This window comes from Leptonotus elevatus, chromosome 6, assembly GCF_054856555.1.
Source record: "Leptonotus elevatus isolate MCC_2025b chromosome 6, RoL_Lele_1.0, whole genome shotgun sequence".
Taxonomy (NCBI): domain Eukaryota; kingdom Metazoa; phylum Chordata; class Actinopteri; order Syngnathiformes; family Syngnathidae; genus Leptonotus; species Leptonotus elevatus.
The window spans coordinates 14833449-14858747 of record NC_141244.1 but is presented as its reverse complement, the minus strand read 5'-3'; the positions used below and the strand labels follow the sequence as shown (position 1 = coordinate 14858747).

The window sequence follows — 25299 nt, the reverse complement described above, 5'->3', positions numbered from 1 at the left end:
AATCCAAAACATTCCCTTAAAGACAACAATTTTTCACATTTTTACTGTACAAATACAAAAGAATGCTGTGAGACCTGAATTAATATCCTATGTGAGTCTTTGTTGTATTCACAGTATGTTTTGCATCGGCAAATATGCTCTCTAACATGTCATTGTCATGAAAATGTCTCATTAAAAATGTACAAATATCACAGTAATAAAAGGCATTCTTTTCAGTAACGTAAACATTACAATCTCATTATTATGTGTTACAATACATTTTAACCTTACTGTGAGCAGATGTGGGATGGGCATAAAAAAAATACAAGGAAAAAGTAGGAATGTTCGATACCAGTATAAGTACTCAACTCTTGAGTAGTCAACGATGACGATACCAAGTACCGATACACTAGTACTTTTGATACATAATTATTATTATTTTTTAATTAAAAAAGACAAATAATTAAAAACAAATTAAATTCATGGCAATTCTATTTTCTATTTCCTGAACGTAAAATGGCCACAAGATACCTTGAAATAAGGCTCGATACCGATACCTGCTATTGGTACTCGCCCATCCCTATAAAAATAGTAAAAAACATATCATTAACTCATACACTCCCAGCCATTTTCACTGAAGCAACCCCCTTTGCTCCCGGCTGTTTTACTGGACTTTGACTGATTTTGAAAGCTTCACAGAATATTGTGTACTGTTGCTATAAAAATATTAGAGTCTCTTCTTTCATCGGGGAAAAAATTTGTAGTTCTATCTGTTTCCGTTTTGCAACAATTAGCATTAGAATATAGCTAAGTTTCATCATTATTCACAAATCAGTTTAAAACCGTGGGTAAATGAGCTTGTTTGCAACATGGCCCTGGTTGATCTCTTTTGCTCTGCTGCCACCTGCTGGCCGTTTTTGTAATAACTACCATTGCTTCAACCGTTCTGTGCAGTTGTGAGGCTGCATGCATCAAAGCCTTCTGTATGCTCTAGCATAAATAAATAAATAAAAACCTAAAACATATAAATACGTCTTTGGGACACTTAAACATTTAAAATAGAACGTATTTATAAATTTTTTGGGAGCAAATGAGTTAAATAGTCAGCTCACAAATGGAAAGAAATTTTGTTTTTCATGGGCCAACTTTAAGTCACTGTGAGCGATTATTGGGTGGTCTACTTGTCAATCATTACAGCAGCACCACTGATTGGTTTGACAGAATAAATCAAAGTAGGCTTTGGTCCATCATATCAGGAGGAATAAAAGTGAAATTACAAAGTGACTTTGAGAAAAAAAATTGAAAATTGTGAAGCAGTTTGTATTAAGATCTTGTTTTGTTGAAGACCATCAAGTTAGTAAATCTGAGTTTAAATCGTTAGCATTCAGCAGCTGTTTTGGTGAAAGTAATCCAAAAGTAGCAGAAAATTTGTTTTGTGCACAAAAAGACACAGCAAAATAATGTTGACCTTAATTATTCATCCAGCCAATTGACCTCATTACGGGTGATTATCTGAGCTGACTTCGGGCAAGAGGTGGTCGACACCCTCAAATGGTCACCAGTCGTTTGCAGAGCACATTCATTAAAACGGAACACACATTCACACCTACCATGAATGTTTTTAGAATGTGGGAGGAAGACGGCGTACCGAGAGAAAGCCTCCATAATATACATTATGTATGATATACTGTAATACATTGCATTTTTGAAGTAACTTGCCAAGCATTGCTATAATACAGCGGATGAATAACCTGACATAAATTTGTGGGCTGTATTTTCAAATTAATTTCCAGAAGTTGAGAGATGCAGTTGAGTAAGCGCCGTAAAGCAAGATAAGATGAAGAGGCCAAGGCTGTCGAAATCCACCATCAACTTATGCATTCAGCCTTTCAGCTGGCACACACACAAAGTAGTTGTATAGAAATTTAAATCATTCCCCTCAGACTTCAGCCTTTTTGTTTTTTCTTCTTCTTCCCAGACAAGCCTACAGTGCTTTGACTTTGAGATGACTCGCATATGGTCCACAGCTCATGCATTTCTAATAAGCTTATAATAATAAGCTATCACATGTGAGTGGAGCAACATGACAAGTGCATGTGTTTCTATTCTTTTCTCTTTTTTTTTTGAAACCCTGATGATGCTCACCCTTGTGACGTTCTTGACCCGAAACAGGCGCGTGATGACATCTTCATCAGCTGACATGGAGAGGAACTCCACCTCCATTGGGCCATACTGCTGCAGACCGGGCTCGGGCCAGTACTGGACACACGGCTGCAGGTGGGACAACGAGATCATTTTGTTACAAATGGAATTTTAGCATTTAGAAAAAAAACTTTTCATAGACATCACATCTGACAACAGCGTTAGTGCATTTCCACGGGATGGGAGTCAACTTTAAGCACGGGATTGGGATGGCACAGGATGAAAAGTTCATGGCCGCGGATGGGAGCAGGATCATCCAGTAGAGGGGAAAAATAAACTTGGACAGCTGTGCAGCCATTTGTATTTTTCTTTCCATAAGTGTATACACTGTTAGCCAGAAGAACTACACAACCTCCAAAATGGGAGCAGTCAGAGTAGAATGGGACAGGATTATTATTTTATTTTTTACCATGGTGCGGGACTGGGATGGGCGTGAAAATCCAATCCTGTATCAACCTATAGTCAGGAGATGCACCTGGAGGAGTGCTTCACGACTAACACAGATGGACACAGGGCAGTCAGCAAGTCTAACGTGACATATTTCATTCATAAATATGTGAACAGCCGGCATCGAACCCTCGGAATTATTGTATTACATTTGGTTAATCGTAAGATTTTAAGTCTCATTAAAAGGACTGAAAGGAGTCCCTTTGATTTTCTGCGAATAAAGTTAGCTGTGATCACCCCCGCAGCGGCGCAGCCCTAGTTCTCGCAGATCTACCGGCCTGCGCTCATCTGTGAAATTACCAACACTGGGTCTAACCTGCATCTGCATGATTCATGCCAGCAATAAAAATAGAGCTCTGCCCGCGATACTTCTTTGGGTATTTTATTAAATAAATAAATAAATAAATAGATTTGAAGAAGCTGATAAAAATATACTTGCATATTTTCAGTACCATTTGTGTTTCGTGGGAGACTTTTCTAATGTAAAATATGCGCCTTGGTCAAAAGGTTAGGAAACACTGTCCTAAAGAACTAAGGAAGTTTTCAAAGTGTGAGCTAATGAAGTATCCATTTGGATATAAAATACATCAATAAGAGAGATAAAGTGTGAGTGTGCCCAAGCAAACGGTCTTAACGGTGACAGTAAAGATGTTTTACACTCTAGGGTACGGCATAGCTTCGATAACTCAAGAGACTTGCTAAAGAACTCGGATTTGTTTATCAGGCGATTAAAGCTAAAGCCTATAAAACCGAAGCAAAATAGACCATTCAAAACCTAAGCCTTTCAATTAATGAATTTGCTCCCCTTGCGGGAATGTGACGTCATAGCATGTACGCTCGCTTGTGATGTGCAGTCAAAACAAACAAATCAAGCGGCGGGTCGTTCGTCTTGCGTGAAGACGACTGCCCAAGTCCCTCTCGCCATCAAACGCTGCTGGTTCCATCTGGTAGTTCCAGACACCAAAGTACACAACCAGCGGCCAGTTATAAATGATTCTCTTCCTATTTCCAATACGAGACATCGTTAACTCACATCAGAAGATTTCAGATGTAAAATCAAAACTAAAGTATCCACAGTACTTTGATACGAAGGGAAGCAAAGAAGAAATGTCAAATTGTAGGCAGCCACAATGCACCCCACCAATTATTTATGATATATGAGGTGTGAAAAGTTTCATGACTGCGACACTTTTGTAGTTTGAATTTGAAATATACTGCATCTATTGCTATATCAGTCCAGGAACTTTTTTTTTTTTAATGATAAGATTCAAAAAACGTAAAAGGGGAAGTCTCCAAAAATGTCTTGACTATAATAAGTTCTATGCAGCCCCACTAGTCTAAATACGGTATTTTGGTTAATATTGCGTTAGTGGGATATGAGTTAAGCAGCAAAATCCAGCAGTTCTTATCAATCTGAGAAGGCGGCCATTTTGCCACTTGATGTTGACTGAAGATGACATTACAGTTGCTCAGGTCTCAGGCAACAACCAATCACAGCTGAGCTTCAGAAATGAGGTGAGCTGTGATGTCATCTTCAGTCAACTTAATCCATTTCCTGATATGATAGTCAGTTGGTATCGAACCATCGAATGTACTAAAATGTGTTCCAAGCGGGGTTTGAATTTAGGTACTCCGTGGTGGCAAGCAATTGCCCTAACCACTGACCTAAATTGACTTGTTCAAATCAATGGCTAATGGCATATTTATTTTGAAAAGTGTCATCAGATGCTGAAAGCTAACATGCATTTAATAATTTCACTGAAATTATTATTTAATAATTTGTTGGGATACATGCATATCATAACAGCCATGGATATATTTGCAATGTACAGTAGGAGGTGGGATTTGAACCTGCAACCTCCTAGTTACCGGACAACGCACTTTACCAACTGCGTCACCTAGCAGTAGCAGACACCTGGTAATGATGATCAGTTGTATGCATGGAAGTGGGCATGGAAAGGGACTGGAATCACATGATATATATATATATATATATATATATATATATATATATATATATATATATATATATATATCCCGGGAGGCGTGAATTTTTAAAGCAAATTGAAATCTGAGCGAATTATGTGGGAGTTGATGAACGGCAAAAAAAGTGTGGAGAATAAAAAGTGCCTGATATAATGAAAACTAGACTAAGTGCAATTTCTGCAGAAATTGTGTGAGAATGATAAAAGCTGAATGCTAATAGCTGAATGCTAAGCTGAATTTGTATGAAGTAAATTGAAAGATAAATTATGTGAAAATTACAAAGTATTAATAGTGAAATAATTTGACAATGATTAGTATTCAATATTGCATTTGTACTTAAATTGTGAGAATACTGTAGGCAATGTGGAATCAGACGATAAATACCCCGCAATACAAAAATTGTGCAGGATAAAAATCACAATAACACATGCCTCAGCATTCCCACAATCAAGGTTAGAAACAACATAGGTGGGAATTCTGTTCATCAGTCCCAAAATTATTGTCAAGAAATGTTTAAGGTTGACTTCCCCTTTAAAGGCAGTTCATTTTCTATTCTGGGAAGAGCTGATGCATTTAAAGCCAGCCTGTATTTCACACGGGTTACAGGAGCAATGGAACAACAGGAGGTGCCCGGCCGGACGCAGCAGGCCGCTGTTAATAATAGCAGAGAAGAAGAATGAGATGGGGAGCTGTAATGTTCTTTATGAGATTGCAGCAAGAAGGGAGGCAGAGAACTCCAATCCCTCAAATTAACTCCCCAACAGCGCTCATAACAGAGTATTGTGATTAAACTTGCCAAAAAAGTGGCAACAACTCTATTTTCAGGCGTGAGCCAAGAAGTGCTGCACTGCACTGAAAGAAACGAGATTTTTTTTGTTTTTCCCAGCGAGTTGATAAAAACAGGGAGAAACGTACCTACAGTAGCGACTCAACATGTTGCAGTTATTGCATATCTGCTTTACAGAAAGAAGCGAGCATAAAGGGCTTGCATGTTTTAAACATAAGAAGCCTCTCGACTAACTCAGAGCAATTTTGACCAAGATGAATGATTTAGCGTGAGCTACCGCGCTTTCACCTGGCGACACAATGAAATTTGTATTTTCAATTTCTACTGGGCCAAGTTTGATTATGCAAAGTTTGTAAGTGTTTCATTTGTAAATGCAATCTTGAGCGGCGTCTACTTTCAAACGGCTTGCCTTTCATTATCTCTTACATTTTCAATATTTTTTGGCACCTTTTTCATCTTGATCGCGACTGATATTTCCTTCTGTGTTGTCACGACGACATGAAACACAATTAAAATCTAACAGGCAATAGTGTGGAAGAGGAGGAGGAGGAGGAGGAGGAGGAGAGAAGACATGCGGCATGCTCTAGTCTGAGATTGAAAAAGTGGGGCGCCAACAAAAAGAAGCCTGCAATGGGGCTGGAGGGCAGTACGAGCCTATTCTCCGGAGATGGAACTTGAGGAGGGGGAAGGAAAAAGTAGGGCGGGTGTTATCTAGTCGTTCCTTGAGATCAATGTGGTCAGGGATCAAAGGCAGACAAAATGGCATGAAGGAACTAATCCCAAGCACAGTAAGACACAGATGGAGTGATGGCAGAGGGTGCGGGAAAAAAAAAAGAGTTCAGAGTGATGTAAAAACTACGGAGAAAGTGTCAACTGGTGCCCTGTAAATCAATGGTAACATTCACGTTTTCATCAAAGTTCATGTCTGTATCTGCTTAGTTGTATTTATTTATTTTTTCCATGCTCACACTATGCTCCCCTGTTTGTCATTAATTTTCATTTTTCTTGAATGGGATGTGATTGTTCAGTCAAGTTTGTTGCTCTGTATATCTACATCAGCAATAACAATAAAGATGAAAATCCATTCATTCTATATTTGATATTCAGCATTTTGACAAATAACAACATTCGCCATTTTGAAGTTTTTATTTTAATTTTTTATTTTTTTACTGAACAAAAAACTTTATTTACTATAGTAAACAGTTTGTCTCCACTGCAGTAGCCTTTCCAACCGGGCCACATTTGCAAGAACTTACGGGGACGAGCGGAGGTCCTACTCGAGGGTAGGTACTCCGCTGGCCCGATATACTCCCGATCGGGCTTTCGTGCTGATTGGCAAAAAAATATTTAGTATAAAAAATTATCTTACCTTCATGCGCGACAATGATGCATTTTCGGCTTTAGTCTCTTCTACCAAAACAATTCTCTTAATGATCCTTTGCCTATTTTCGATCCACTCTACTGTTAGCCTTTACAAATTCTTCATCTAGAAACGCGGCTTATAGGGAGCTATTTAAGTTTTTAACTTTGAAGACATGTTACTGCCCCTGGTAGAGCCCTAAACCTTTTAGATTTTTAAAACAAAGATGTCTATTGACTAAGATTTTTTTTAAACTCCAATATTTTACAAACCCTAAACGTTGTTCAATAAACACAAGCTTTCAAAAAAAAGAGCTGGAGTTTCTATTTTTTTTATTTTTACTGCCAATATTTTCCCTTTTAGTGAAAATTAATATCGGCTCCAAATATCAGTTATCGGCATCCTTGACTACTAATAATCAGTATCAGTGTCAGCCCTGGAAAAAAACCATATCAATCTATCTCAAATTCATTAATTCATTCAACACTATGACCTCACCCAGGCGGAATTGGACTGATTCAGCTGGTTGAGCATGACCACCGCCGTGCAGCCGTAGTCAAAGACCAGCCTCCAGAAGTCGGCCGTGGTGCCGGGCAGAGGGTGCGGGGTCACGATAAAGGCAGCTTGCTGGTGGAAGCTGTCGGCCAGAGCGGCGTTGATATAATTGTTGCTCTCGCCCTCTGTCGTTACCAGGAAGGCCAGGGCTCGATCAGGCGGAAGAACGTCCATGCTGCGGTTCTTTTCCCGGTTCCTGGGCAACAGGGCGATGCTGCACTCCTCTACATCCAGGTGCGGCGTCACAGAGTTTAGTGTCTGTGAATGGAGATGTTAAAATGGTGAGGTGCAGTTTAAATCATTCACTCCCAGCCATTTTCACTGCAGCAACTCCCTTCACTCCCGGCTGTTTCACTGGATTTTGACTGATTTTGCAAGGCCCACAGAATTATATATAAAAACATGGAACCTAGCAAAAGAAAGATTAGAGTCTCTTCTTTCATCAGGAATGTTAAAAAATATATATATTTTTTTAAATTAGCATTAGAATATAGCTAAATTTCATCATTATTCCCATTCCTGGTGAAAAGACTGACAAAAAGAGCTTGTTGCATCATGGCCCAGGCTAATCTCTTATACTCTGCTGCCACCTGCTGGCCGTTTTTTGTAACAACTACCATTGCTTTAAGGCACCTCTTCATGTCAGAAACGGCATCAAAGCCTTCTGTATGCTCTTGGATTAAAAAAAAACATAAAAAAAACATGTCAACATGTTTTTGGGAGTGAAGGACAAAGTATTACAAAATGTGTTTACACGTTTTTGTGTTTGAATGAGTTAAAGGTCAATACGGTGAAACCGCAGTTTGTGGCTACAAATTTGTATTCTGTGGTCATAAATTAGCATTTTGTGCACATTTTCGTATCTATATTATGGCCAAAATAACAATAAATAAAAAAATAAAATAAAAATAAAATAAAATAAATTCCATGTCAAGTCTGGTGCTCCGTAATTTTTTTTTTAACCAAATTTGCACAAATCTTGTCTTTTAAGACAAATGTTAGCCATCCTCCACGTATAATAATGGCAGCTTTTGTTTAATTCTGCAAGCTAACAAACAAGCCTGGCAAGGCTCCACATCAATGATAGAACTCGGCAGACATTTGCCACGAAGCAAAAAAACATAGCAAAGCGCTCATTGGGTGGCGGGGAGGCTTCTCAACAACAGTTGGATAAGACGGCAGCATCAATGCAAGGCATGTTTGTAATTATAGCGTCAAGCTGGTCACACATGTTCCTAATCCCGAAACATACATGCTTCATAATTCCCATGTAGAACAGAAAGGATGAAACCGCATCAAATTAAAGGAAGTGCACGAGCTTCCCCAGTTTTCACTTTGAAATGCTAAAGCGGGATTCATTGCGGTTGGCGGTCTATACGAGCACCGCAGCAGGATTGGGAGGGGGGGGGGGGGGGGGGCAGCCGAGAGGAGCATGTGAGAACACAGCTGCTTCTCTTCTCTCCTTATCAACATCTAATAAAACGTGCAGTGACCGTGTTGTTCCCAAAACAAAGATTTTAATGCAGTCACACAGTGAAGTGGCACTAAAATCATGTTGCACAATACACACACACAAACAGGCTTCTGTGGAAGCACATGTGGCGCAAACACAACAAAACAAGCTCATTAAGCTACTTCCTGCTTTCTGTGCACATTTCAAAATGTTTTAATAAAGCAGAGCAGCTGTAGTCACTACCTATCGCGTTATTGTTGTTTCCACTGAAGAACTACAGGATGCTTCCAGTGCAATATGGAGGAGCCAAGTAAAACCTACAGGCAAAGGTCACATTTTTATTTTATTGCCTCCAACAAGAAAATAACACCTTTTTATTGCATTTTGGTGTTTATTGTTGTTCATTAGCATGATTACGTAAAACATTGTGGAAAGGCATGGCTGGGCCAAGAAAGAAACCATCAGATTTCATTTTGGTTTGTTGAGTATCATTACAAGATGGGTATTTTGTTTTCATTTTTTTGTTAATAAGGCATAACATGAGGAGGTGGAGTTTATCTACAAAGGTATACAATTCTGCACTGATATAAATTAGGATTGATCAGCCTTTGAGGAGATTTGCGCAGATGGTGTGTTTGATAAATACAGTTGAACCTTAATTGGACTTTTTGACTGTTTTCCAACATTTTGGGGGAAAATATTCTGTTAAAGTTGGAAAAACAAAGTTAGTTTTTTAAATTTAGTCAGTTTTAATTAGTAAAAAACATACATTTGTCTTTGGGAGCATGGCAATATTTAAAATGGAACGTATTTATACGTTTTTGGGAGCAAATGAGTTAACATTTTGAGAATTATTTTTTAAAGGCGACAGTTTGACTATGGAAGATTTTCTTCTTGTTTCCATGGTTTACTATGAGAAAAAACTTTTCAAAATGTTAACAAATTGAGGCTCCACAAGTGCCAAAACAGACTGCAATTGGGTCACACATCACAAAACAAAGCCTGACCTGAAATTCTTCACGAAGCTGCGAGGAATTACTCTGGGAATCCACTCTCAGTAACTCTCTGTAGGCGACCGAGAACTCGTTCACTAGGATGGCCGTCTCGCCGCACAAGCAAGCCTCCAAAATGGCATCATGGATGAAAACATACTGCTCCTGTAGGCAAACAGAGAAGAAGTTCAGAAACACAAATAATGTATTATTCATCCACACGCACGATCTAATATAACAGGTCTGACATGGATTCGTATGCTTTAAGAAGGCCTTCCTCAGGAATGGAGAATTGTGGGAAAAAATAGGCACCATTAATGTACTCAATAGAACAGTGGCTAAAACTCAATGACCTTCCTTGTTCTAAATGAAACATGATGCTTGTGTTACAAAGCTATTGTAGTACTATAAACACACACGTTCAAGAAAACAAACATTCACCGATGGTAAGGGTTTTAATTAAGGGAAAGCGGCAAACGGCTACAAATGTAATAAACAGCAATGCCAATGTTGGATTTGCATAATGTTGAATATGCAAATTATCTGCACATCTAAACAACAGGACGTGCCTACGCTGCACACACCTTGACAAGGTTGACCTTTACTATTGGCCCAGAGGGAAATAGGCCAACAACAATAAAAATACTTACTGGATTTCCTAAGAAGCCTAAATGTATATTTAAGATTTAAACTTGGGGATTTGTTTTTTTTAACTTATATGTTCCCACTTTACTTCTAACTGTTTTAAATCATATCTCAGTGCGTTCAAATACAAAATCTACTTGTAAAGCTCTTCTCATCGGCATCCCACAGGGTTCAATCCTTGGTACGATTCTGTTTTGGTAACACTTTATAATAACTGGTCATAGGTCATTCAGATTGTACAAATTAGCCGCCAAAACGGACGGATGGATGTGTAACCCGTGTTGACCTGACCTCCGTCTGGATCATGTTGATGCGCCGTGAGCAGAGGGTTTTGACGCAGTTGTAGATGTCCACCACACCTTCACACTCGGCCATGTCTAACATGACATCCAGCACGATGTAGCAGCCTGTGCGGCCCGCCCCCACACTGCCACACAAAGACAGAAACATCATTAGGAACCTTGCGCGTCTTTGGAGTTGGCCTTTCAATATTTCAAGCATGCAGCTGTTGCCGTCTATTGGTGCTCCACCCAATTTGAAAGGCGCAAATCAAAGAGGACTGCTGGCGCCTCAAGGATCAAAGTCGCTTCTCTTCTGGTGACGCGCAAACTCCACTGTTGCTTGACTTGTTGTTATGTTATCGGGATGTTAAGTGTTAGTGACGAGCAGGAAAGATGTTCGATGGAATAAAAGTTTAAAAAGGTGAAGGTAACTGGATGTATTTCTTGTCTGGTCACCCATTGCCGCTCTCCTATTAACAACCAAGAAGATACTAAGTTACCTTCAAGAAAACCTAAGCCATGCTTGAATGTAACAAAATGTTTCATTTTAATAACAGCGGGATAAATGTAATCAAGAGAATAGCACCTGCCATTGACATGGAAATCAAAGGTTAGCGTTTGAAAAAATAAACTGTATTTCATTGTGTGGCAGGGGAATGCAATTTTGTTATGCTGAATAGGTTAATTAGACATGGCACTTGGCTGCATTTATACTGGTTTTTTTCCCCGACTTCAAGTGGTTTAAGTGCTCGTGTCATCACTACTGTTACTGAGTTGTGTGTAATTCTTGCAAAAACTTTGCAGAGGTTGAAATGTGGGCATGGTTTTTGACGCCGTGTTATGGCAGCAATGTGCTTTGTTCGGGGAAGGAAGTCACTCACATGACTTTTATTTTTTTATTGTGGCCCAACAACTTTATTCATTAATAATGCATTGAACATAATATACAAAACATTTGGGTTAGGGACCATAGTCATGATATAATATGAAGCCAATTAGAGATGAGTATTTCATTAAATTTGCTTAATTAACTATGTAATGAAAGTAATGATCAATCGCCAAATTGTTTTGTTTTTCCAACAATCAGGGCTGCAAACGTTATTGTTTACAGCAGCATTTTTGTGAGTCTTATTCTCTTGTTTTAATCCCTATTTGCACTGTATTTTTTATTTTATCTTGATTGATGCTCCCTTTTAAACATTTTATCTTCATTCATGTAATTATTTTTGATGATTTTATTATGATTTTTGCAATGTCTGAATTAGGAGTTTCAGGCGATTATTTTTTTTAATTAATTCATTTATTAATTTAATTAATTAATCGCATGACTTCAATAGTTAACTGACGATTAATCACAATTTTATATCTGTTCTAAATGTACAAGAAGATGTACAATAACATTTTTTTTAAGTTTTCATACTGTTAATTAAAAGTGGATTTTTTAATAGAACTAATAGAAATATGGCTGCATCTTTTAGTCATTGATACGGTAATTTCATAATAATTCATAAAATTGAGTTAAAATGAAAAATAGGTCCTGTACTGTACAAAAACAAGTGTGATAGTAACTTGTGTTGAGGTAATTTTTCTGCCACTAGATGGCATCATTGCATTTGTAAGATGTTGGTTACAGCTCAGTGCATTTCTCTTTTCATATTAAGAGCTATCTAATCTTTAACATGAAGTAACTTGTGAAATTCTCAATTTTGACGGGGACTTATGTTAAAGGAACTTTAAATTAACTCAAAATTAACACATTAATTTTGACATCCCTTGTCTGAATAATATTTTGTTTCTCTCTCTGCAATGCTTTGAATGTTTTATGTAAAGGACTTTGAATTGTCTTGTACATGACATATGCTATACAAATAAACTTGCTTCGCTTTTAACAGAATGTTGCACAAAATATTACAAGATGTGTCAGAGAGGTTCCAGGACTGGCGTCACAAAAGATAACTTTCAAAGTCATAATACAAACATGCATATTAAACAAAATTATTGATATTAAACGACAGTAACTGCAATGTATTCCTTACATCGGAAGTGTCAAAGTCAAGTTCATTTCCAGCCCCCTGTGCCAAGCTTGTCACAATTTTACCTTCTGTTAAAATCTAATTATCATTCATAATGATAATGATATAATGCAAGGGCGGTTATTTGATAGGATGGGAGGATGATTATGTTTCGCACGTTCCAAATCATGAAATATATAAGAGAAAATTCAGATTCTATGGAAAGTATAGTATATAGAGTATATAGAGTATTTTTGTCTTTTTGAACAAAAAAAATCTAAATCTAAATCAACTTCCACAAATGCCTTTTGATTTGTGTCATATTTGATACATCCAGTCACAATGTTTTAAATTCGTACATTTATAACTGTATAATAATAAACAGACATATCAAACATATTAGCGTTCCCAAAAATCTGAAAGAACATTTTATTAACTCATTCACTGCCACTATAGACGTCAAAAATTCATTTGAACTATTTCTATTGGTTTAATATAAAATGTTATAAAATTTGTGATTAATCGTGAGTTAGCTAGTGAAGTCATGCGATTAATTGATTAAAAAATTAAATCGCCTGACGCCCCTAATTTTTAATAATCGTTTCTTTTTCTTTCTTCTTTTTTTAAAAAGAGAAGATTATTAAAAACAAACAAAAAAATATATATATATATATATTTTTTTTTTTAAAGAAGAAAAGATTATTCAAAATTAGGGGCGTCAGGTGATTAAATTATTTCGTAATTAACCACTAGTTAACTCACGATTAATCACACATTTTATATCTGTTCTAAATGTACAATATTTTTTTTCTAGGTTTTCATACTCTTGTTAACAAAAGTGGAAAAAATATTAAACTAATAGAAATAGTTCAAATGAATTTTTGACGTCTATAGCCGTCAATGGCAGTGAATGAGTTAATAAGTATTCCTTTCTCAGTTGGGTTGCTGGAAAAGCCATCAGCCGGGTGACACTGCCCTCTAACAGGGTTTTAAAGTGGAAAAAAACATTACACTCATGAAATAGAGGGCTCAAACGGTCTTGTATTTAATATGATACGTTTGGCTTTATAGGCTGAAAAGAACGTTACCTGCAGTGGACCACCACGGGACCGGCGTCAGGAGGGGTAGAGGCTTTTACCCTTCGTATAAAGGCCAGCAAACCAGTGGCGTGATAGGGCACCCCGTGCTCAGGCCAGGATGTGAAGTGAAACTGACGGACTTCATGCTTGGTTGAGTATCCTCTCTGTCAACACAAACATAGTTAACATGAGCGTGTAAAACACAGCATTTTGCATCAGAGCCACGGGGCCCTTTTTTGAGATGCGCTCCCATCTATTCAGTGATGTTCCCCCCTCTGTGATAGATGTGACAGATTTCTTGGCTGTGGGCATTATTTATATGGGGTCTTAGGTCTTCTAGGACAGTTGGGCCTCAGGGCATCGCAGACTCGCAGCAGATGCAGTTTTACAGACGCGGAAAGGAATAACTCAGGCTCTCTGAGCTCAAGGGGGTGCTGGCTGCAGTCACACCACAATTTCTCCCTCTATACGGAGACGACAAAGTAAAAGCTGCAAAGCAAAGATTTGTTGAAGACAGAAATCCGCCCCCCACACCCTGCTTAGACTCTCAAAAACAAGCTGTCAGCGGCTCCCAAATTCCTGCTGATTTGAATAAACAGCACAGTATGCTTACGAAAGAGCGAGTGTGACAGTGTGTTGATAATGCTGTGTTTGTGCCGCTGTCACTTTGGGAGATGCTTGGAGCTCCTCCAGTGAGGCTCCCCCAGGAGATTGACAGACGGCAAAGAAGGCCAACCGGGCCAAACTCTAGAACAGCCGCGCTGGAATTGCAAGCAGCGGCGTCTCTATAATGACTGTTAATTCTTCACAGATTAAAACGTGACCCTCAAGCCTATCAGCAGCCAACCCTGTCGAGTATTTAATCCGTTTCTAACACACTAGTTCTAATTTGAAGGCTTACTTCAGCAGGTAAGCGAGAAAGTCGACTGTCGTTCCTAATGATCCACAGAAAGTGATGGAGCAAAAATAAGCCCTATCCCAACCTTGCCATAACCACTTCAATGTGCCTTTGGAAAGCTCACCGCTAAGTAAGTAGGGATAGAGCAAGTCTTTACATTCCTTACAAATGGCGCTTTTCCACCGGATCCGTTCCACACCGAAGTGGCATTTTTTTGTCCCCGGATGTTCGCGTCTCCATTGGACTTTTTCGGGGCCGAGCAGTTACAACGGAACCGCTTTTTAGAACCCTCTCCGGAGGTGGTTCTGCAGCGCCGGTCGTCTGGCGCCGAGCGGGGCCGTGTCGTCACTGTCATCTGATTTTGAGGCCGACAGCAACGCAACAAGCAACGCCGCGGATCACGCCCATTTCCTTATTTTGGAATGAGGCCGAGCTCTCCATTCACAAATAGCTTCACGAGCCGGTCGTGAAATCAAGATCGCAATATTTCAATCATGGCGGTCCATATGAAATTGTAAATATGGTTCAATTTTGCCGCGACTTGCCACTAATGAAATTATTGCGGAGCCGCACGCAAATGATCCCGCCCCCTACCCGGCCGCGCGCCTGCTGTAATGGAAATGCAAGTGAGGGCGTGTAGTGTCTTTCCGTACAGTGTGGTGTGGTAGTGTGTCGTGCGGGGCTAATGGAAAAGCGGCAAAGGGCACAATTATTGGTCCCCTCAACATTCTGGTTAGAGTACTTCTGAATTTTGTAGAAGGATGCAAGGGATGCCATTGGACATGCAGGCGGAACATCATCAAACTTTTGTAAATTTGATTTCATGTACCACGTAGAGAATGAAAAATCATTTGGAATGATACTGAATGACATCGAATGATATACATTGACCTGAATTAGCTGAACATGTTGAAGGTGAAAATGTAGAAATTAGAGGAGAAAAACAAACAAACACATTTTTTTAATATATGGCTTTAATTTTGAAATATAAAGAACTTGTGCGGTCGTGATAAGCTGAACAGTTTAAGGTTGTAACAGTTTGAATTGCTCAAAAAATGAAGTAGTTAGAGGAAAAAACTAAAATAAAAGAATATACTGAATGGTTTCAAGTTAGAACAGTTAGGTGATAAACAAAAATAATCTTAATTTTTGCATTTATTTAAAAATAAAAAAAATTTGATAAGATGAATGGTTTGAAGTTCGAATTGGTAAAAAAAAAAGTAGAAATTAGAGTAGAATAAAACAACAACATAATTTTGGCTTTTCTATTGAAAAAAAAACCTTTGGTATGGCCAAGCTGAACAGTTTAAAATGGTGGGGGGGAAAATCCCAATTTTGGGCTTTTAATTTAATTTTTTTTTAAACATTTTGCGTTTCAGAACCCCCCCCAAAATTATTATTATTATTATTTATGTATTTATTTTTACATTTTTGGTGGGTACTTTCTTTAATGGTGACCTTTTTTTTTGGTAAGTGGGAATTTTTGGCATGATGAAAATCCCAAGGTGAATTGAATGAGCTGAATGTTTTGATGTGATGTAAATGTGGAATGTTGAATGTGCCGTTGGGAATGAATTGGAACATTTTGAGTGAACATTTTGAAATTTTCGAAACCCCCTCCATAGATTTTTGGAATGAGAAAAATATATGCCTATGAGTACTTTTTTTGTAACATCCTGAAGTTGTAATGCTGAAAATCTGTAAAAAAATGTGTAAGGAGTAACAGTAGTGTCAGGAATAAAATATAATAAAAATGTTCATGATGTATTATAACATATGAGTGAAGGCCTTCACCATGCACACAATAATTATTCTAAGAGCAAATAAATGCATGCTTGACCATAAACTCACCCTCTCCAAGGCAAAAGTGCGGACTGTATATTCGGCAAGCGTCTCCGTTTTAAGCAGGGTGATTTTGATATCACCGTACATCTCGCTGTCATCAGGCCAGTATTTACAGCATTTCACCTGCATATGAAAAATATTGCACCATCAACCATCTTTTTAGTCATGAAGCAATTGAAGCAGAACGGAGAGCGCAACTTGGCTGCAAAAAACAGAAGCGCTGTTGAGTCAGTCTCAACTAGTTTTGTTTATTGTATGTGACCAGGTTACACTTTATAGTCCATCTGTCATGGCTGCTGCCACCATTTTATTGTGTATCGGATGCGAGGGATAGTTGCTGATGTTGACATTTTGTGTTCAAATACTATAGGCCATAAAGAGTTTGCAATTTTCATTTGAGTAAAAGGGAGGATATCTGGTGGGACGTGTGGGTTGTGTTGTTTGAAACCGCTTCACGAAACAGCGTAATCAACCGTAGACTCGTAGCATAAAGGAGGTATTATTTGGTCTCACCCTGAAAACATCCACTGCTTATTTGTTGACTGTTCTCACAGTAGTTTCCAAATGGAAATCCAAATTGTGGGTGCGTTAAATTTTTTTGTTATTTTAACCATCATCGAGGTTGATTTGATAGAGGTCATATTTGAACAAACTCCTCCTACATCCATTGACACTTTGATACGGAAACTAGAATGGCAAGGAGAAGAGGCAGGCCTCCATTAAGGACAGGTGTCCCAAATGCGCATCAGCACCAAATTATACACCTGCTGGCCAACGTGTGGTAATGCACCAAAGGAATTGCCAATACAAATGCCAGCCGAGCTCTAATTTTTACATATTTTCGTCGTCCTGTAAAAAACACTTACAGTTTCATCCAAAAAACAATATGTAGGTAAACAATAACAAAAATGGACATACGTGTTTGTCACAGGACAGCAACGATATACGACTTGCAGTCAAACTATATTGAAAAAAGTGTGATTTGAAGAATGTGGCAATTGCGTAGTTTCTGTTACATAACAACTGAGATATACTTATTGCGGGAATGCTGAAAACATTCCCACAATAAGCGTTGACCGGTAAACAGGAGGCGATGGTTCAAGTCCTACCTTAGACAGATTGCAGTTCAAGTGTTCTTTTTATTCATTTATCTTTCAACTACAATTAATATTTTTCTAAATTTTCCACAGAATTTATCTTTCACTTTACTTCATAAGCATTCAGCTTAGCATTCAACTATTAGCATTCAACTTTCAGCATTCCCACACAATTTCTGCAGAAATGGCACTTAGTCTAGTTATTACCATTATTATTATTATTATTATTATTATTATTATTTATTATTAGTAGTAGTATGATATTGGTCTCTCAGTATTCTCCGTGTACTTTAAATCAGTGCCTAAATGACAATTGAGATGTGTTATTACATTCTGCTAAAGTTTGCTTAAACATTACTTACATTTTAATACATCCGATTTATATTGTAGTATTTAGGTGCATTTTCATACTCATTGTTTCCTATGCTTGATTTTCAGGACAAGTTTTTATTTGAAAAATTCCCTTATCGAGTCATATAGATATGATGTATTCGAATATAACAATTATTGTGCAATCTTATCTCATATTAGGATATCATTGTTATTATTGGGGGTGGGGGAGGGGGGATCTCTATTATGTTAGGGAACTGGAACTTGGGTGACAACAGCTCATTCACAAACAACCATTGTCTATCTTAGTGCAGTTAAGACTGGAGACGGGAGGGTGTATATGTCTTACCCTGCCGACTTCCACCAGTTTAGTGATCATGACAATGCTGAAACAATTTTCCTGCCACACCATCCTCCAGAAATCGTAGAGCGTCTCCTGCTTGGGTCCTGGTAGGTCGAGGGGGGGGGGAGGAGGAAAGAACAGCATCAAACAGCTGTCATCTCTGCTGCATTGAGAACTCATGCGTTATTGGGACCTTAGTGTCCTTCCTCGGATGGCAGGATCTCACAAGATTGTGCCGTTAATAAAGCTATATAGGAGAATTCCCGGCAGAAGAAAGATGCCGCGGGTGACAAAACAACAGTAGATGATGATGAAAGCCCGGAGGATCATCAATCATCTTTCAGACGTTTAGAAGAGCAAGAAGCGACTTTAAAACAAGATGGGAGTGAGACAGGAAGCCTATTGGCATCTTTTTTTCTTCCCAGTTTCATCTCTGTGAAAGAGCGATCTTGAGTGACTCGGTGACAGGAGCTGCCAAGGAGATGACACGCCTCCTAACAATTTGGAGTCGGTGGAGCGGAATTTTCGAACGCTCACAGTGCTCTTGAGTTCATGGAAAATGGCGTGGATGAAACGCATGTTCTCTTTGCAACAATAGAGGCGCCACAATGCCGCTGAGAGCGGGAAGATCCGACTAATGCGTTAATTATCTGCTTCCTCCATGATTAATTAAGCAACCCTAACAATCCAGGAACAATAACACCTTTGAATCTGCCTGTGCATGAGTGGGTTCACTGGCTACATAATCCCTAATTTATTACACCCCAGCTCCGCATCACAACACACACACACACACATGATGCGACACTCACCCTGAGAGGCGATGAAGTGGTTGGATCGATGGTAGCCCTGAAAGAGAAAAGAGATGACATGCTGAGTCAGCCATCTGTCTCGCACACAGCTGTGTGTCTCACCCCTTTTCCCTCTCATCATCTCACCCGCTCCCTGACAGCGCTGTGTTGTGTTTTACGGCTTTCTGACCTACTGCTGACTCGCGTCTTTGCACTCGCAGCCTCTACGAAGAGCCGCGCTCTCTTAAGACGCTACCGCGGGGGGGAAAAAACGGCAATAAATCTGTCAAAATGTGATTCCTTCGGCAAGGTTTATTCCCAGTGATGTCGAGCCAACTAAATGAACAATGCCTGGATCCCTAGTAAACAAATAGGAAGGAAATGACTGTTCCATCTTTGCGAAATTACAGGAATTCTCACTTGGAAGTTGGAATTTTACGTGGGAATTAAGGCGAAATATAAGAAATATGTCGTCGCTGTCAAATGAAAACCATTTCCAAATTTTGCCTTTTTCATATAAAAGCAAAGAAGACAGAAAGCAGTTAGTTGTAATAGCAAACAATCGAAATACTGTACTGTAACTTTTGGGGTACCTCAAGGATCGGTCCTTGGACCACAACTTTTCTTTCTTTATGTAGATTACATTATAACTGTTTCTACATTGTTAAAATATATGTTGTTTATTTTTTTGCCAGCAAAAAAATAAATCATGCACAAGTAGTCGAGAATGTGTTTCAGAATATTATGAAGTGGTTCAAATATTCGCAAAGCTAAATGTTGATGCAACATTGACAGTGAAGGGAACAGAAATCTCATTTCTAGGTGTTACTGATGAACACTTAATCATCATGTATAACATAAAATCAAATCTCAAACCATAGCTGTAATACATACACTCAAATTGGGTCAAAAAGGGACAGACCCAACTTTTTGGGTTATGCAATTAACCCCAAATGAATAACCCACAAAACAACTCCAAAATTGGGTTGATTCATGGGTTTTTAACTTAACTTGACCCAACTTTTAGGCTTAAATACCTCAAAAAGTTCAACTGGGTTGTTCGATGAACGCAAAAAAAGATGGGTCAAAGTAATAACCCATAAAAAACAACAAAATTGGGTGGCTTTGTGGGTTATTAATTTAATTTGACCCAACATTTTGAGCTTAATAACTGAAAAAGTTGGGTCAATTCATTTTGGACCCAATTCAATTGGGTTATTCAACGAACCCAAAAAGTTTGGTCAAATGACTAACCCACAAAACAACACAAAAATGGAGTTGCTTTGAGGGTTATTAATTTAATGTGGCCCATTTTTTTGGGTTAAAGAACTAAAAAAGTTGGGTCGGTCCATTCTTGACCCAATTTGGGTTATTTTTGACCCAACTGTTTTTAGAGTTTAAGGTTAAAGGTTCACTGAATTAGAACACTTTGCTATTATTACAACTCTATGATTATAACTTTTGATTGTTCCATATCTGACGTATTGCATTGAAGTGTGTGCGCTTGTAAAGACTTCAATTGGCCAATCCGATGTTGGAAGTCGGGAAGCGTCCGGGCGTTGCTATACGGCCATCTGACTAATTATGAAATCACTGTTGCAACATCGTAGATATTGGAGAGCGTTGTTACGGTGGATTCAAGACGTTGAATCGTCGTCGGACCGTCGTGACATTTGATCCCTCTGATTGGCTGTTAGCTAGCGAATCAATGCATGGTGCAAGAACAGGATGCGATGGAAGGCCTTTACAATTTTGCTCATTTTGCACATTATCACCCTTCGCATTTGGACGTAATTATAATGTCTGTATGGACAGAAAATCGAGAAGATGAATTCATCACTATGGTTTAAGAGAGACCAGCATTGTATTACAATACTGTTGTGTGATGAAAGCCAAACTATAGCAAGACATGGAGATGCAACCGGATGGACCAGGTATGATTTACTTTTATATTACTGTACACGATACTCTGTAAAATTGTTATATTTGCAAGTGTGCCTTGACTGTAGCTGTCATCCATTTTGTGTTAATTTGATTTTATTATTATTATTATGTTTGACTTCCTTCTACCCCTTTCTTTTCTTTGAAATAATCAAATATATACATGAAATTAAACAAAAGAAAAGTCATTTGTATTTGAAGACAAAAGTTGGAGATGCTTTTCAGCGACGACTTTGAGGATGTATTGTGAATAGACGAATAACAAATTGCAGGACAGTCGATAACAAGAAACACATCTTTCAGCACAATCCTGGTCAAAAATGTATCTAGTGAACCATCATCAACAGGAATTCTCTCAAGCATATTAATGATATTAGGAATTAAGAAATACTTGTCCATGTGTTGCAATAATATAAAATATATTTTATATATATATATAAAATACAAGCAACATGACTCGCAAACACAAAAACTGAAGCTGCAAAGTTAATGAAACAACTTTTGTTCATGGCTGTACTTGCAGTCGAAACAAATAGCATTTATTATTAAATATGATGGGGGGTGGGGTGGGTGGGTTGGGGGGGGGGGCAAAAAAAAAAAAACAAGCCATAATCCTTTTTTTCCCCCCATGCTTTCTGCCTTCCCCTTGAATCACAAATAAATTGTATTCAACCAAAATCTTACATACCGGTAGGTCCCCAAATTCATTACGTTGACGTTTGTAGGAAAAAAATATATAATTTCGATCCTTTATACCAAAGGCCTGGCGCAGCCTTTGGTATATAGATGGCAGACGTTTTCATATGGTAGGGGATGAAGCGAACATGGATTAACAATGAAGTCACCTTCACAGTCTTGAGAGGAATAAACACCACAAAACATCACCTGGGGGAGTTGAATGCGTGGACACAGAGAATGAGCAAGCGTCCTCCTGAAAAGAAGCGTCTAACCTTGCGAGCAGAAAGACGCTTTCTGAAAACATCTCCCTGAAAAACTCACGGGTGCTGTCATGTCCGGTCAGAAGATACACAGATAAAATGTATGTTTTGGAGAAGTCGAAAAATAATTAGAAGAAACTAAAAAAAAAAAAATGTTCCAAAGATGTTCTGTATGTCACGTGTGTTTGAGATTTCTGATAGCTCTAAAAGCCATCTCGCCGAAAAAGTTGAGTGCTGATGAATTGAATCAGATAATTGGGAATATGTTGAAAATGGAAATGGATGGTTAAGCCCGATATCCACAATTCCTCTTGCCCCTGCCAACCTATCAGCACGGACGCTTCCCCCCCTTCCTCCGCTGACACGGTCACCATGGTAACTAAACTTCCTTCCCGGGTCACTTAAGTGCACAGACAAAGGCAGCGGGGTCATCACTGCTGAAAGGACACGTGCACTTATGTTCATTTCAAATCACTAAGACTTTTTTTTTCCTGTTCTTTTCATGTCTAAATAAATACAATCCTGAAAGACGCTAGGCATTTGTGGATAGAGGAGCGTGAGAGAAGGAGTGAGGGGAGAAAAAAAAGAAGGAGAAATCAAGCGATGGCAGGCAGAAGAACAAGCGGTGAAGTACTTACTTCCCTGTTAATCCGAATCTACAGGGGTGCAAGGTTGAGGAAATGGGGAGGGGAGTAGAAAAAGAAGACATATATGCTAGTTAATGAAAGAAGCTTTTTGGTAGACAGCTTGCTTTACAGACAGGTGGGAAGGTGTGTGTGCGTGTGATCATGAAAAGTCGAGCCGCGGATGTTATGCACATTTTGCCATCAGACATCTCATGATGGAATCAGCATGTAAAGTGAAAAATTACAATAGCTCCATGCCACGTAAGGAATGGTGGTGGACTTAAGCTTCAAATTTATTCAAGTGAAATTGCATTTGTTGCTGTTGCTGCATATGACAGAGTAAAAGGCTATACAATGTTAGAAATGAATCATATTTGATGATTTTGAAGAAACACCATTTTTGGCACAATTCTAAAGGTCCAGGCTAAAGTGGCTAACGTGGTATAATGAGCAAATTTTTGGGGAAAATGTACTTGTGTCGAGAGAGTGTATGTATCAAGATGACAATAATATAATATCAAACACATATTTTAGATATGGCATAACATGCAATGTAACACTTCATTGTGCTTTTTACAGCTGAAAGGCCAATTTTCAAAACTAGTTTTACTGAAATCTGTCCATGATATAAACAATGTGGGGCTTAACTATATGTAAGAAACAGCAGTCGTATTGAAATCACACAAAAATCTCTGTTGACCAATCAATGAGCCCCAGTGTCACGAGCTCCAACATTATACAAGGCCTCCCCTCAATTAGACTCCTCCCCTCAAATCAACACCTGAAACCCTCTGCAGGTGAGTAAATAAAAGCCCCCATCCACTATGATGTTTAAAGTAGGGCCCGATCGATTATGCATTTTTTTTAGGCCGATGCTGATGCCGATTTTTGGCAGAAAAAAATAATGACAACATAAATAAATAAGAAAGTGAAATAAGAATAGAATAAACTAAAATAATTGGGTATATGCCACTAAAGAGGCGGGACTTCCGCCTTTTTGCCCATCCGTTGCGCGTTCCCGTCGACGGGTGCGAGTGTGTAGTTTCTCTCAGTTGTCCGAAGCATTTCAGAGAGTTGAGACGCGCTGCACGGTTGGGGGGCAAGTCAATGCTAACTTCCTGTTAGCATTTGAATGGGACCATCCCTTTGCTTTGAGCATTAGCGCTAGGCTAGCGATGTTTTAAAAACGAAGCATGTTTTATATTTAAATATACAGTGGATGTAATTCTCAACGTTGTGTGTTTAGTTTTACAGTTACCTGCAACTGAGCTGCCATTAAACATCTTAAATGACACTTGGGGACAACAGAATAACCAGAATAACATAGGCTACAAACTTGCTAGTTGCCAATGCTACGTAGGCAAAATGGTGCATTCAGGGTACTTTCACAGCGTCAAAAAATTAGCTTTTCTTTTAACGGAAAAATAATTGGCCATTAATCGGCCAATTATAATCAGTCGGGCCCTAGTTTAAGGGGACAGTGTGTAGGATTAGGTGTTATCTAGTGGTGAATTAACAGAACGCAACGAGACCACACTTTGCAAGCCTACCACCAATTACTACCAATTATTATTTGGAATGAGCTAGTGAGCGGCTCGAGCAGCCCGGCGAGCAGGAGCTTGTCGGAACAGCGAGCAAGATGGAAGAACTCGCTGGAGTTGCTAACAGGAGCGGATGGCAAGAACTGGCTCTAGCGGCTAACAAGAGCTGCTAACTAGCTGAAGTGGCTAGCGGGAGAAGCTCACAAAAGCCAGCAAGAGCAAAGCAGCGGGAGCCCAAATCATGGGACCTAGCAGTGGTCAACTCATTGGGTCCGCCACTAGCTGCAAGCAGCACCAGAAGCTAACTACGTTCGCAAAGTTCTTCTCTTTCGGGTATCCGTAGCAAAACATGTCCGACTCCTGTAAGGAGTGCCGCGACCTATGTAATATGATTAGTTATAACTAGACCTATGATTATATTTTTTTAAATGTACATTGATGTGATAGAACATATTCTTTGCATATTATTGAAATTAATAGTGGGTTTTTAAAATGAACTAATTATTACTTTCACCACTAAATCCTACACATTATCCCTTTAACGTACAAAATTAAGATGAGCATTGCATGTCAGTTAAAAGGCATGATGAAGTTGAAGTTGTAAATTAGAACTTGTAAAAACTACATCGAATTTGCACTAGATCGCAGATCAATTATAGCCCCCCCCCCCCCAATAAAAATCACACAAAATTATTTTCAGCAGATACACAGATGTCAACTGTGTTTATGTCATCATAACATGTATTGATTTGCGAAGCCAAAGTGAGACTTTTTGTCTGCGGATGAAATGAAACGTAACATAGCATATAAGCCACGGCACATTGAACTGCTCTTCCTTCCTCCGCAGGCGCAGCAGGCTGTCAAACGTATGCAAAAAAAACAGCACCTGTTCTTCAAGCAAAGCGCACCGTAGCAAGCGAAGGCTCAGGCATTGAATGGTGGAAAGAGAGAAAGAGGGGGAAAACACTTTGCTCCTTCTCGCCTCTGTTTTGAACGCAAACACATTGGCTCCGATGGAGGAATGCTTTTCGATATAAAATGTTGTGAAACGATCACTGCAAGTACAGTGGACCGCACATATTTCTGGTTTACGGGAACATATCGTCCGTAATTTGCAGAAAAACACGCCTAATTGGGATTTTGTGTAATTTGGCAATTTTTTTATATTCTG

The 25299-nt window shown here is 38.8% G+C and overlaps 1 protein-coding gene across 3 annotated transcripts in view; it reads right to left on the bottom strand.

Moving 5' to 3' along the window:
* LOC147172201 (receptor-type tyrosine-protein phosphatase U) overlaps positions 1 to 25299 on the bottom strand; it is a 213029-nt gene that overhangs the window by 6614 nt on the left and 181116 nt on the right. For 2 of the 3 annotated variants that reach the window (XM_086077670.1, XM_086077672.1), the window contains 9 exons: positions 22600 to 22617; positions 19104 to 19140; positions 18298 to 18395; positions 16528 to 16644; positions 13788 to 13942; positions 10698 to 10833; positions 9777 to 9926; positions 7260 to 7574; positions 2125 to 2250 (listed from right to left, as the gene is read on the bottom strand). In XM_086077670.1, coding sequence (XP_085933796.1) covers positions 2125 to 2250; positions 7260 to 7574; positions 9777 to 9926; positions 10698 to 10833; positions 13788 to 13942; positions 16528 to 16644; positions 18298 to 18395; positions 19104 to 19140; positions 22600 to 22617 — 1152 coding nt within the window. The remainder of the gene's footprint in view (positions 1 to 2124; positions 2251 to 7259; positions 7575 to 9776; positions 9927 to 10697; positions 10834 to 13787; positions 13943 to 16527; positions 16645 to 18297; positions 18396 to 19103; positions 19141 to 22599; positions 22618 to 25299) is intronic. The other variant, XM_086077671.1, reaches the window with a different exon arrangement.